This window comes from Anastrepha obliqua, chromosome 3, assembly GCF_027943255.1.
Source record: "Anastrepha obliqua isolate idAnaObli1 chromosome 3, idAnaObli1_1.0, whole genome shotgun sequence".
Taxonomy (NCBI): Eukaryota; Metazoa; Arthropoda; class Insecta; order Diptera; family Tephritidae; genus Anastrepha; species Anastrepha obliqua.
Window position 1 is genome coordinate 131346992 of NC_072894.1, and position 14401 is coordinate 131361392.

At 37.6% G+C, this 14401-nt stretch overlaps 1 protein-coding gene across 1 annotated transcript; it reads right to left on the reverse strand.

Annotated features, from left to right (window-relative positions):
* Positions 1–8211: 8211 nt before the first annotated feature.
* On the reverse strand, positions 8212–11670 carry LOC129242437 (uncharacterized). Its single transcript, XM_054879068.1, has 3 exons — positions 11154–11670; positions 9681–10424; positions 8212–9544 (listed from the first exon to the last, which is right to left on the reverse strand). The coding sequence occupies exons 1-3, from the start codon at positions 11314–11316 to the stop codon at positions 9057–9059; spliced, it is 1395 nt and encodes a 464-aa protein (XP_054735043.1). The 5' UTR covers positions 11317–11670; the 3' UTR covers positions 8212–9056.
* Positions 11671–14401: the final 2731 nt, after the last annotated feature.

Here is a 14401-nt window from a genome sequence, read left to right on the forward strand (position 1 = left end):
TGAAACCAAGAACTTTTATTGGGACAGTTAAGATGGAAGTTTTATTGAATAACTTTATTAGAGGCTGGGACATAGTGTCCCAGTAGGCGCGAAACGGTTAAAGAAAAATGAATGAATAGTCAAAACTTTGGAATATATTTGCGCTGCTATTATTGCGGTCTCGTGCACAGTAAAATTTAAGCATTTAACATTAAAGACCACATTAGTTGTTGTTGTCATAGTAACGGCACACACATCGTCCATAAATGTTAGAGGAACGCTTCTGGATTGGCCAGAGTTGGGATCGAACCCGTAATGTAGAACCCACAGCCGTGGGAATGACCAGAATTGATATATAATATCATATTTGTCTCTCACGACCAGTGTATGAAAAAATATTTGTACACAGAATTCAAATAGCTTTTTTCGATAATTTTTAAATAAATGGGTTTCTTTTGATTTGCAATTATGAATATTTTTTTAATTAAAAAATTTGATCACTCGATTTTACAGTCCTGCCGGTCATTGGAGCAAACTGACCTCTGTCATCTTTCGAGGCATGCCAATTTTCCAGTCGTGCTAGTGTTAATATATACATAGTCGACCCCTTGACTCTGCTTAATTCGGTTAGTAAGTTTGTTTTGGTCTGTCCGTCTGTGGGATCTCTTAAAAGCCGCTGATATTAGCCTTTATCTTCAACAGAAATCAGTCAATTGCACAGATCGTCATAAAAAAGTGAGTTCTTGTCCAAGACTTTGCACCTTGCTTTTATGGACCTGCTTTCAGGTGCAACACACAATCGGAACGGCTTGATTTTACCCCACTGTTAGTTTAATGGTCTTACACCTTCCACATCTGCAAACCCTGCAATTTTTGGTTCTCCAGAGGCGTAACACCACTCATCAGTCCTGCTTTGTATTCGCCTGATACGAGCTAGCAATGAATCCAACGCCTCATCAGAAGAAGTAGTAGAGAAGGAGAAGTACCGGCACTAACCCATGCCCATTAGAGTCGCTCACTTTAAGATACTTGACTAAAGCCGAGAGTTTTTGCTATTTAAAATTTATGCAAAAAAGTGTTAGAAACACACAAATCTCAAGTTATTGCCTGCCGACAGCTTTCTTAGGTTATTTTTACGGGGTAAACCAAACCGATGTCTCCCGATTCTGCGGCACCCATATCTAAGTAATAAATAATGTGAAAAGAAATATGGTTAAACTAGACTAGACCGCAGACCGAGGCTCAGTTTGAAATATTTAAAATCACTTCCCAAACCTATTCTACCCTTAAAAGGTAATTTCCATAGAAAGCAACGCCAGACGCCCATTTTCCGCAACTTTTAATTATATAGAAGTGAATAAATCTTATGAATAAATACTCATGCAAGTAGGAAAATTTATATGCGACCTATAAGCGTATGTGTGTGTGTGTGTGTGTGTCTTAAAAGCAAAATATTATATTTTTCACTCAACAGTTACACACATAAAAGTCAAAGGAGCAGCGAAACGTGATTGACAAAGGCCAGCAATAATTCTACTTTCTTTATTATTTGCGCTCCTCATTCCACGTTATTTATGTATGTGGAGAGAACTTGTTTTGTTGTTTTGTCGTTGTTTTTGGCTTTTGTGTATGTTTTACTAAAGGACTTGACAACATGTTGCACTAAATTTTCTTAGTGGCCTAAAGTGAAGACACCAAGAAGGTGTTGGATGAATGGTATACATACAGACATACATTCTTACATACACACACACACCCTTTTGTGCAATCTTACATTCGTATATTCGTACAATAAAGCGGTCATAAACAACACCGTCAGCGTTTAATTAAGGAAACGACTACTTGACATGTGGCGAGCAGCCACAAAATATTGTATGCCAAAAGCACAACAACAACAAAAATGCAATAACTTCAGCACCAAAGGAAAGGTACCCAGCAGCACAGTTTGCTATTGAGTGATTAGTGCTACAGAGCTCATTATGGTGTAGAGTAGTAAGCATTGGTGCCAAGGGCTTCATATAAAAGGTACTGGTTTTGTAGCTTGACTGAATTAACGTGTACTCTACCGAAAGTCGCTTTAAGGCTTCTACCGCGTGATTGAGTACCACTGGATAGAACAGGCTTCGAAGGTCACGACAATTTTTTTTTTGTTAGCAGGTGCCGTCACTCGACAATTCAAAATTAAAAGTGCTTCTCATTTTGCCTGGATTATTCTAACCATTTTAAGTTAGTCAAAACAATGAAACCTTCTTGGCTGGCACACCCATTTAGGCCTTGGTGGTTTTCGATTTCTAAACCCAGAAATTCGATTGTTTCTTTTTTCCTTGTGTGCCGTGGAGTGTCCAAATTTCCCCGAGAGTTATGATGGGGTGCCAGAAATTTTATTTGTTATGGTAAAACATCGTCAACACTTCATTTAAAAAGGTCCAGCGATTTTTATTCTATTCTACAAATATTCTACAGGGATTCCCTGTCAAATGGTATATAGAAGTATTTTAGACATTGCCGCCAATTTTTCAGAAAATTTGTTTATTTGTAGGCTGAGTATAAAAGCAATAAAAAAGTTGGATACAATTTTTATAATTTTGTGAATTTTGATAAAGAATAATTTAAAGTGCAGTATTTTAGTTTATTTTTAACATTTTAACAAGTTTTTTTTCTAATTATTTAGGAAAAAAATCACTCTTTAGGTAATATATTTCTTTCTTTTGAAAAAATATCTTTCTTCTGGAAACAGTTTTTTTTTGGAATTTTTGTTTTACTTTTTTAACACACAAAAGGTCGGATGCTATTCCAACCACAAATTGTTGGTTCTTTTAATCCAAAATATTTGGTAACTGATTTTCGTCGATTATGCACCAACTTCCTTTTAGGTTGGGTAAATTTGCCCCACTACACACACACACATACACGGGCTATACTTTAGTGAAGGCAAACGCTAATATTGTAGTTGTTGTTGCTGCTACTTGGTGTCTACTCAAAAGCCTGCAGTCACATTGCATTTATTGGAGATACAAACTAAAAGATACAACACTTTGCTGTCACATCGATGCAGCAGAGCAGGCGCGCAGCGTAGAAGACGCGAGGTTGGTTGTAGAAGACTCAAACGCAGTTGGATACACTAGGCAGTAAGGAGCGATCGTGGAGTTTAGCCAGCAATAGTCACTAACAAAAGGCCAAGAAAGCGGAAAAAGTTCGCAATAGCTGTATACGTGTGCATGTATGGGTGCATGTGTGTATTAGGTGATTGGTTGATTGAGGTGAAAATGTGCGCTGATGAAAATGTGCGAGTGTGAGGTGCTTTTTGTTGTTTGAACACACATTCAACTCACTTAACTGTGGACAGGCCGCTAGTAAGCCTGTTGTTCGCTTTGTTGGTTACCGAGTTGGAGGTCAGTATTTGCTGATGACGCAGTTACTTATTGGTAAGCAGGTATATTCTTGTTAAACTTACATCCTTTGTGTTTGCTTGCTGCTGCCTGAGGTGCTTCGAAAACGAGGTTGAGTACGTGACAAAGGTACTTAGAGGGAAGTGCTTTTAATGGAGATGGGTGCTCGTTTACTTACTTACATCTGAAAGAAAATCTTTTACAACAAAGAAGTGAGTGACTGTAGGGTTTCAAGGAAACAAAGCAGATGTTTCATGTGCGCCTTTCTAGAAACTTCCATTTCGATAACAACTCCTTTCTCAAACAACCCGATTATGGAAGCAGTTAATAAAGCTTTTTTCGAAAAGTAGTCGAGCCCTCGCAAGCAATTCCTCCTAGAAAAGTTTTCACCCACTGCAGTTGTAGATTCTCAGCACAGAACAAAAAAACGTTGTCTGAAATAAAAAACTAAATTTTTAAAAAACTAACTCAAACATCAGACTTTTGAGATGAACAGTATCGAGAAAAATCCAGGAAGAAAGAAGAAATCGTTTATTATCTGCATATGCAACTATCTTATCATTGCTTATCTTATCAAGAGCAAATAACCGCAAGGGGATTCTCTTGCGCACCTTTCGCCCACTCTTGGAAAGATGGGCTTCGCGTAAACTCAGCGAGCGCTGAGTTAGTGCGCAGACGTGCAAAGTCGCGAGATCCTTCTGGCCACGGGTAGATCGGAGTGCTCGAAGGAACTTCTAAGGCTAACAAAGCCGCAGCTCTCAAATTTGGTAGGTGATCTTACCGGATATTGTCCGTTAGGTGTCCATGCGGTTGTAGAGAGAGACTTGGGACTGCATCAATTCCTTTCTGCAAAAACTGTCTGGAGGATAAAGTGGAATCATCTCAGCCGTACTCAGCCTGGGCTCTCACTTTTTTATTACACCTGTGGATATAGCAGGTATAAATATCACATACCTGGTGAATTTTATCTATAGCTTACAGCGGTTATTTCAAATATAATTAGCCACTGTTGGTCGTCATCCTCTAATCCAAAGCCCCTTCTTCATTTTTCAACCTGCTTAGTTCTTTTCGCTCTGTATGGATTCACAACGGCCGAACTTCGATTCTTTGTCCAAGTAGACTTCCTCTGGCGGGCAGTCATTTAACCCCTACTACCCTATCTTATTTATAAAGCTGCAAAGTTTCGAGCTTTAGTTTCACTTATCAGATTCACTTATCTCAGATTTTAACTTTGGATTGAAGCCCAAACCGAAACACAAACAGCAAACGCGCAGATGAAACCAGCGGCCACCTTATTTTTTTCTCTCTCACAAATTTACTTAATTGACTCCTAATTCAATAATAGGCTTAATTTTGATTTATAGCTTTCACTTCCACCTTTATGTTGTTTCTGTGCTTTTCTTCTAAGTCGTAATTTAATTAGCCCATCACTTAATTCAAACACTTCAAATGCTCCAACTGCAACTGAATATTTGCTATTCACACAACACCCTCTTGCCACATTGATGTGCGTAGACAAGGCGGTTGGAGAGATTTGATTTTTGCTCCCACCGCTGCCAGAAATTTGTGAATTTACCTGTAAAGATGCCACGTAGTCGTGCAAATTGTGCAGCAAAGAAATTGGAAGCAACTTCCCAGTTAGCGTTTTATTGAAGAATTTATTTGCAACAGCTGCGTGGCATGTAGAAAGTGTGTCCGCAGAGATATTTGAATATGCTGCACAACTTGCGCTACACGTTGCAAAGTTTTGCCGAAAATAGCAGAGAGAGAGTGAGTACAGAGGAATGCGACTTGCATACAGAAACTTCGATTGCCAATCACTACCTTAGTTCTGCCAGCCGAAGGAAGTAAATTTGTTTGAACAACTTTGAAAGATAGAGTTGCTTACTTATTTCGAGAGTCAATGCTGTATTGTTCAAACAGTGAAATATACGTTTGCCAAAGTGTAGAACGTGAACAGGGCCGCTCGTATACGCTCGATAATGCTCACCATCTAAACCATCATAGGTAATACTTCGAGTCTTAAAATGTGACCGCTAAGAGAGAGTAGGTAACTTAGTTCCGAAGCTGCAACGCGTCAAGTATCTCAACACTAAACCCACCAGAAATATATATATATAACTGGCGCTTATATTCCATTTTATTGGGTGTTTGGTCGAGCTCCTCCTCCTATTTGTGACTAACAACATCAAGACGTTCCACAAATGGAGGGACCTACTATACAGTTTTAAGCCGACTCCGATGCCAGATATTTTTTTTTATAATTATTTATATTTTAATATTTTTATTTTTATTTTATTTGGAATTTCAATTCGTTTTATTTTGCTTCAATTTATTTTATTTAAAGATACTTTATTACTTTTAGTTTAAACTATAATTTTTTTGTTTGATTTTGCCATATTTTTCTTATTTTTTCTATTTTAATTTACAGTTTATTTTAATTTATTTTAGTATTTTTATCTTAAACAATTTTTTATTTGATTTTGCCTTATTTTATTTATTTATTTTTTCTATTTTGGTTGGTTGGTTGGTTTAAGGGTGACCCCGCATCGGAGTGCCACATAGACCGCAAGTTGGGTCCGTTGTGTTGCCCTAGAGCTCATTATGTTATATGATTTCCCCACCTAACCGAGATTTTTATTGTAGATTTTGGTCAAAGATATTAATTCGTTTCGAGAATTTGATGAGAGATTCGATTTTCAGGTTCGAGAGTACTGAAAGATTGTCAATTGTTGGAGAGCCAAGAAGAGCGAGTCGACTTCTGGCTAGACCGGGACAACTGCACAGCAAATGTCTGCTCGATACTTCCTCATCTTCGTCCTCACAGTATCTGCACAGGTCGTTTTGAGGAACCCCGAGCCGACGTGCGTGAGTGCCCAAAAGGCAGTGGCCGGTGATAAGAGATATTATATGCCTTAGTTCGTGTTTCGAAGGTTTTATAACGGTTTTTGTCTGTTTCAGATTGCAGGATGGCCAGATTTGTCTGGTCGTAACGCAAGTAGTTTCCGCTCGCCACCTCCGATCAGCAATGCTGTGAAATTCTCGATCAATGAGCAATTTACATGTTGAGAGCGGAATGTGGATTGTGGGTAAGTTACTAACATTTGATTGCGCAGCTCCAGCTCTTGCGAGCTCATCAGCTTTGCAGTTACCTTCGAATCCACTGTGACCAGGTATCCAGATAACTTGGACAGAATTCTGAACACTTATCTCGTTAAGAGATAAGAGACAGGATCGAAACACATCTGAGTGGGTATAAGAGGAGATGAGTGCTCGAACGGCCGCTTGACTGTCGGTGAAAAAGCGGATATCCTCTAGTGATATTCTATTTTCTAAGAGAGTTTTCGCAGCATACCAGATAGCGCATACTTCCGCTTGGAATACGCTCGGGTAATCTAAATGATACAATAGATTGATGTGAGGGGAATTGGAAAAGATTCCAAATCCCACTTTGCCGTCTTGTTTTGAACCATCTGTATATATAGTCAGAGGGCCATTGATTTCGGTTAGATTTGTCTTCCATTCTTCCCTAGTGGGGAGTGAACAGGAGAATAGCAAGGGTGGTGATGGAAGACTTACATGACTTTTTTTTCTATTTTAATTAGTTTATTTTTTATTTCAATTTAATTTATTTTGTTTCGCTCTATTTTAATTTATATATATATAATTGGCGCGTACTCCCTTTTTGGGTGTTTGGCCGAGCTCCTCCTCCTATTTGTGGTGTGCGTCTTGATGTTGTTTTATTTTATTTTCGTTAATTTCGTTTTCATTTATTTTATTTTTTAAAGTTCAGCTTATGTTATTTCATTTAGATTTATTTTGTTTTAATTTGTCTTATTATTTTTAAGTTCAATAATTTTTTTATTTGATTTTGCCTTTTTTAATTAATTTAATTTTATTCCGTTTTATTTTAATTTTTTTTGTTATAATTTGATTTCAAATTTTAATATTTATTTTAAATATTTTATTTTATTCCTTATTTGATTTATTTTATTTTAATTCATTTTTTTATTGGTTTTGTTTTATTTCAGTCTAATAAATATTTTCTTAATATAAACTCTTTTTTTTAATCTTATCTAATTCATTTTGCTTATTTTTTCCTTTTTTTATTTGAGTATTTTAAACTTTATCTTATTTTTTCTATTTCCAATTATTTTATTTAATTTCTATTGAATTTTATATTAAATCTATTTATTTTATTTTTTAAATTTTAACTTGTTTATTCTTCATTTCATATTAATTTGCCTTCTGACGCATTGCTTTTTGGTTAGAGTTCGCCTGATATCAATATATATATATTTCTTTGTTCTGATTTATTTTAACTTATTTTTTTTGTTATTTGATTTTGATTGTTTTTATTTAATTTTTTGCTATTTTAATTTATTTAATTGTTTTAGTTTAATTTTATTTATTTTAACTTCTCCTTTATTATTATATTGTATATCAGTTCAGTTTATTTTACTTTATTTTATATTTATTATAGGTTTTTTTAATTTTAGTTAATTGAATTTATAAATCCAGTTTTAGGTCATTTATTTTATTTGATGTTGTCTTATTTGATTTTATTTATTATATTTTTCATTTATTTATTTTTTATTTTATTATCATTTTTTTATTTTTTTTAGTTAATTTTATATTGTTTGCCGCATGTCTGCTCGCCTCTAAATAAAGGAATGTGGGTATGAAATCCCAGCTCACCTTTCTAGAACTGCTAATTAAAAAGTTTAGGAAATAAAACCCATTTTTTTATTATTTTGAAGATAGGTTTATTTATTTATCGCGTGTAAGTATGTCATTACAAAACATAACCTTGAAAATATACTTGTAGAATTTAATAATACAATATTTAGTTACGTTTTGAAAGTAGAATTTTGTATTGCAAGTTTTCCTAAATAAAGGTGTACAAAGTTTTAACCTACTTTTACCATAGTCATACAATTTTTCAGATTACACATACATATATATGTAGATAATAAAATATCGAATTAAAAAATGTCAGTACGTGTTTGACTGATATTTTTTTCAGTGTATTTCAAGTGTTTCAATAGTAATATTTTATGCAGACATTTTGTTGAATAGTTGCGTCATCTCAGTCTTGCCTCTACTAGCATTTCCTTTTGAAGGTTTCTAAATACAGTTATTATAGTTTAGGTTGATTTGATCAACTATTTTTCATTCCCCTTTATAAGACTACCAAAAGACTTAATAAAATACAAATGTTGTCACAAATACACCCAAGAAAGTCCCTCCGCATAGCAGCGGATACTCCAGTGTAGTTTCAGTTAGTCATTTACTTCTTATATCTCTAAAGATGATATTTCTTGTTAAAAGGCTGTTATGTATGGCCTAGTGTGGTGTTATCAGTCGATTTCTTTGAGTAGTTTTTATTAACAGATTCCTATCGATTTTTATGTAACTTCTTCCACTCATAAATGAAATCCATTCTCAAGTCAATACTCTAAGTTAGATATTCTCGGACCCTCGAAATATGACAGAACGACGTTTTTCACAAATTTCTAGGTTACTCAAATTCGTTTTATATTCTCTGGTTGGTTCTGGCTAAATTAATAATCCTTCAAGCCACCCAGCAAAAACTTGTTTACACTCTTTATGCCTCCAAGTTATTCCGCCTTATTATTTTCTTTCTATTTAATCAAAACTTTTCTTCACATCCACCTCGCTGACACTTCAATTAGCTGCCGGTTCAGTGCCATGTACATGCAGTATCATCTCAAACGGATCCCATTCCAAGTCCGTTTCGGTCTTCACACGTCCCCCGGCACCCATCCTTCTTCCTATACCCGCAGCACCAACGCTGCCTACTACACCACCCGCTTGATGCAGTGGTGCCATGCCCACTACACCGCCGTCCTCATAAACGCCCGACGTAGTGCCCAACATGCTCATCGGTGGCGGCATACCCAGGCGCATGTAACGCATGTGCTGTGCCGCCGCCGATTGCAATTGCTGATGTTCGCTTACGATCTCTTGTATTTGCTCACGTGTTTGTTCACGCTCGTCCACCTTCTTGATAAGTATGTCACGCATGAATTCCATGCGTTCGAAGTGTTCCCAAGTGGAGTGAAAGGATTGTTGAGTGAAGTGAGCGCGTCGTTCCTTCTGTAATTCGTCCACGTAGCGCTGTTTGATGATGGACCAGCGCGTTTGCACGAGGCCTGTAGGTTACAAAGAGAAAGGAAGAGAGAGTGAGAGAGAGAGGAGAGAGATGGAAGAAAAAACTATTAGTACATTTCCATTTAATCTCTTTAGCTACATCCTACAATCCAGTCTTAATCTTCTTGCTCTACTTACTTGCTGTGAGTCCCAATTGCGCCGCAACTTCTTTCCAAACTGCCGAAGTACGATTCTGCGTCTTACGCTGGCCTGGTATAGTCTCCTGCTGTCGTCCAGCCCACAAAGGCGGATGCTCTTTGATTACGTCGATGATGCGTCCACGCATGCTGTTGTTCATCGAACCTGGGCGGCCCGGTTTACGCATCGGCGTTGTTGTGGCCTCCACGGTTATGGCCGCCGGTGGCACGAGCCCAGTGAAGCCAATAAAAGGGCTCGTCTCAACGCTTACCTCCGTTTGGGGTGTTAGTGGTGTCGACGTAAGCAATGGTTGTGGTAAACCACTTGGACTCAGTTGGTCATGCAATTGAGGTTGTGTTTGATTATGTGCCGCTAATAAGGGACTCTGCACTAGCTGTTGTTGCAATTGATGTTCTTGCTGTTGTTGTGTTTGAGGCTGTGTTTGTGATTGTGGCGGCAACCATGTGAAACTACCACTTGGACGCCCGCGTCCCTGCGTTTGCGGTGCTGTTGGTGTTGGCGGTGGTGTGGGCAATGAAACTGATGTTGGTGACTGCAAATGCTGTTGACTGCCATCGTTGCCACCGGCTGCACCCACTATCTTCGCCACGGTGATGTTGTACATGAAAGACATCGGTTCGAAATGCTCCCACTTCGTGGTGAAACGTTCCTTATGGAGGATCTGGCGATGCACGAGATTGTGGTAGTGGTACTTCATTTGACTCCATATCGACTGCAGTTTGACTATGGGTGAGGGGAAGAAAGATTTATGTTACAGTAGCTTTAGAAAGAATACCCAAAGGCTTCTTTTAAATCTTGAATAACCCAACCAAAACAAAAATATATAAATTGATTTTCAAGCAGAATAGAGATTACGTTGAAGCAAATCGGGTTCGTAGATGCGGTTATCAGTCACAAGCTGGTTTTAGAGCGAAAGGGTGTACGGAAGAAATTGATAAAATGAGTGTTTACGTCACAAAAGATAGCCTCGGGATATTAGATATCAGTGTTCAGCAGATGGTGATATAATTCCACCCCATGATCTGCCGTATAGCTCACCTACTGCAGCAGCGACTCGAAGTTGCGTTACGTCCCACTACATGGAATGTCTTTGAGGAGTCTCTAGCTAAATACCCAACAGTTCAAGAAAACAAACTAATATTCGACTTTGTAAGCCGAGAAAGCTACCGCGTATGTCCACCTTCCGCTCGTAGCTAGGGGAATTTTGAACTAGTACTAAAAACCTTCCAGAAAAAAGTAATTTATCTGGTCTACCTAAGGCACAGAGAAATGGTGGCACTCAAAAGCGAGATTTTGGAAAGAAAGTGTAAGATTTTTTACTGAGTGGTAGTTGCAACTCATCTACATTTCAGCAACTAAATCTGTACCCTACTTTCCCAGTCTGAAAGTTTTTTAGGATCGCACTGTAAACAAATGATAAATGTAAAGAAGTATTCGTTTTCTCTTTCTTACCTGTTGGCACGTGGCCGCCAAACTGTTCAGCTATCTCGTTCCACATGGGCGCTGTGACGCTGCGACACATGTGCAGTTTGTTGTTTGAATCCCATATCTCCGGATACTTTTTGATAGCTTTCAGCAACTGGGCGCGATTTACAAATGGATCTTCTTTTGGCATTGTGGCGGTAGGCTGACTTTAACGGCAATTCTGGCTGAGTTGAAAGCAAAGCTGAAGACAACAGTAAAGAGGGCGTTGAATGAACGAGCGCGCACGCGTATTGTTTTGCTAGTGTGTATGTTTATCGATAAAGAGGTATGAAGTCAATGCAATAACCGATAATCACAAAAAAAAAACATGGGGAAGACCGACAAACACAAGCCAAAAAATAAACAAATAAATATGGCAAGACTTGAAGCGGAAGTACAAGAAAAATCACTGAACCCGGAACTAATTTTGCAATAATTTGTTTATTATCGAAATCCTTGTTAATTATACGCGCCGTATGACCGACGCCGTAACGCGTCCTTTGACATCAATTATCGGCGAATAACTGAATGCAGAGAGCGCGCGAGAATATAGTACGAATATGAATGCGAAAAGGCACACTGCGATTGGGGAAAATAGAGAACACCGACAACAGACATCGTACAAAAGCGTCTCAAATGCAATAACAACAACAATAGCCAAAGCATTTTGAGCAGAAGCAAAAACACAGCAAAGCATGTGAGCAAAAATTGAAAAATGAAATAAGAAGACAAAAAAACATGCAAAAAAAGAAAAAAAATAGCAAACCAAACCATAGCAAAGTGAAGCAATTCACAATCCAAACGTCGACATCAGCAGAAGTGCTGGCAAGGGGAGCATAAGAGTGGGATGTTGGGGAGGGGAAGAAAAGAGGCAGCCAAATCAAAGCGCCAAACAACGCGTAGCAGTACCAGAAACAAAAGGCAGTTAAATGCATAGTTGGGGAAGAGACAGTGGCAACAGAGGCACAGTAAATTCCAATAGCAGCAACGACGGCGAACGCGGTTAGGTACAGTAGGCCAAACAGCAATTAATCACCGTCACATTGATTAGATGAAGCGATAGGCAAGCGTGTGATACCGAATAGACGGAATGAAATGGAAGGAAATTCAATGGAATAGATTCTGATGCGATAGAAACGAAATGGAATGATTGGGAAAGAAGGCAGTGGAAATTAAATAGAATAAACAGGAATGGAATGAAATAAAATGGAATGAAATGGAACGAAAAGAAATGGAATGAAATAAAATGAAGTGAAGTGAAAGGAAACTAAAAGGAATAAATGGTAGTGGAATGAAATAAAATGAAATGGAATGAAAGGAAATGGAATAAATCAAATGTAGTAAAATAAAATAAAGTGAAACAAGACGGAATAATATACATAGAGTGAACTGAAGGAATCGGTTTGGAATGAAAGAAATTTGAAGAAATTATGGAAAGGTAATGAAATTCAGGCAGTTTGAAATAAATTTAAATAAAATCAAACGAAGCAGGATAAAATTAAGTGAATCGAATTATATTGAAATGAAATAAAATGATTAAAATGAGTTTAAATAATATGAAATAAAACATAAAGAAGTCTAATGGGAAGAAATTAATCAAAATTAATTTGACACGAAGTGAGATACATAAAATTAAATGAGACTAAAAAGTTTATAAAAACAAGCAGGAATTGCACTGCTTTCTTCTAACAAAAGTCGGCTATGGAATTTCAACACATAAATTCAATAGAATATTTTAGAAAGAATTTTTTGTTTGTGGCATGAAATTTCCTAGGGGAAGTTTTGCTTGTAAGCGGAACGTGTCAGAAACTATACCTTCGGGTCGTTTTAGCCAACGCACTCCCGAATGGTAGTCACGCACTAACTCATTCGACTAAGGCGGCCGCTCCATGAATGAATAAATGTGAAAATGTGGTTGATATAGTATCAGATACGGAGGAATAAAAAGAAATGGAATTATTGAATTAAGCAAAGTGAAGATAAGTAAAATGTATTTCTTACTTGAATGAGTAATATTAGGTACTAAAATACACCTGGTTCACCTGTAATCATTTTATAACATCACATCACTACCCAAGCATCTAAGTTTTATCAGCAGTTAGAAACTATAATTTAAGTTTGTCTATGAAATCCACTGTGCGCTGCGTACTAACACACCAACACCGGCAGCCGACTACGAGTAACGACCACGAATGTAACGAACGAAGCGCACATTGAGATAGAGAAGATATAGCGATACTAAGGGAGACATACGACCAAACCAGAGACCAGAGTCGCCCAGAGTATAAGCGCATATGCAAAAACAACGTAATACCAAATCTACAAATGAAGAGAACAATCGGACAGGCAACAAACTGGCAAAACTAACAAAATAGCACAACGCAACCACAGCAACAGCAACAGCAGCAATAACCAAACCTACAACGAGCAGATACAGCAGCTCCAGATCCCAACAAAGATGCAACAGTCAATGCACGGTTGGTGGGCGGGTGAGGGCGACGAGACTCTAGCTTGGACGAATGCATTATAACCAAAAAAAAATAATAGAAACGAAATGAAATGAAGAAAGAAACAATACACTGATAGAGTAAAAACGCATACACCGATAGGAAGTAGCGCTGCGCCGCGAAAATAGCCAAAGAAGCGACAACAAATGGTTGGTGCACGACCGATGCGGCAGCCGGCTAAGTAGTCCTCCAAGTACATGGCCAGCCGGCTTAACCATCAAGCCACACAACTGACTGGCGATGTGAACAAGCGACGAACTGATACAACTGACAGAGCAACAACAGCAAAGACGACACTAAATACGTACAAACCAACAAATAAGATTACAGAACCAAGAAAATAAATAAAAGCCAACATAAACATTAAACTAAAAATAGAACAAGAAACTTTGCGAAAACATAAAATGATGGCAAAAAAAAAGGAAAACAAAAAAGAATTTCGCGACCGGTAATTTGCGCTGAAACGAGCTGAGAAGAGCGGGCGAAAGCAAATAACGTGAGAGCAGAGAATATGCAAGCGAAAAATGGAACAAAATAAAAAGAAATAATTAATACTTACAGGGAAGCTGAAGCAAAATTGAAAAATAAAAATAATATAAATAAAAAAGGCAAAACGCATAGTGGTAAAGATAATATAACAGAGAGAAAGGCAAAGCATTGGATTGGAGCAAAAGGTATAGGGAAATGAGAGAAGCGAAAGATTGGATGGCAGCGGCGACCGGCAACGTT

Coding starts and splice junctions, on each gene's coding strand:
- LOC129242437 (XM_054879068.1), bottom strand. CDS start 11,316: ATGCCAAAAGAAGATCCATTTGTAAATCGCGCCCAGTTGCTGAAAGCT. Junction 10,425..11,153: donor TGGCGGCCACGTGCCAACAG/GTAAGAAAGAGA, acceptor CCTCACCCATAG/TCAAACTGCAGTCGATATGG. Junction 9,545..9,680: donor GCAATTGGGACTCACAGCAA/GTAAGTAGAGCA, acceptor TGTAACCTACAG/GCCTCGTGCAAACGCGCTGG.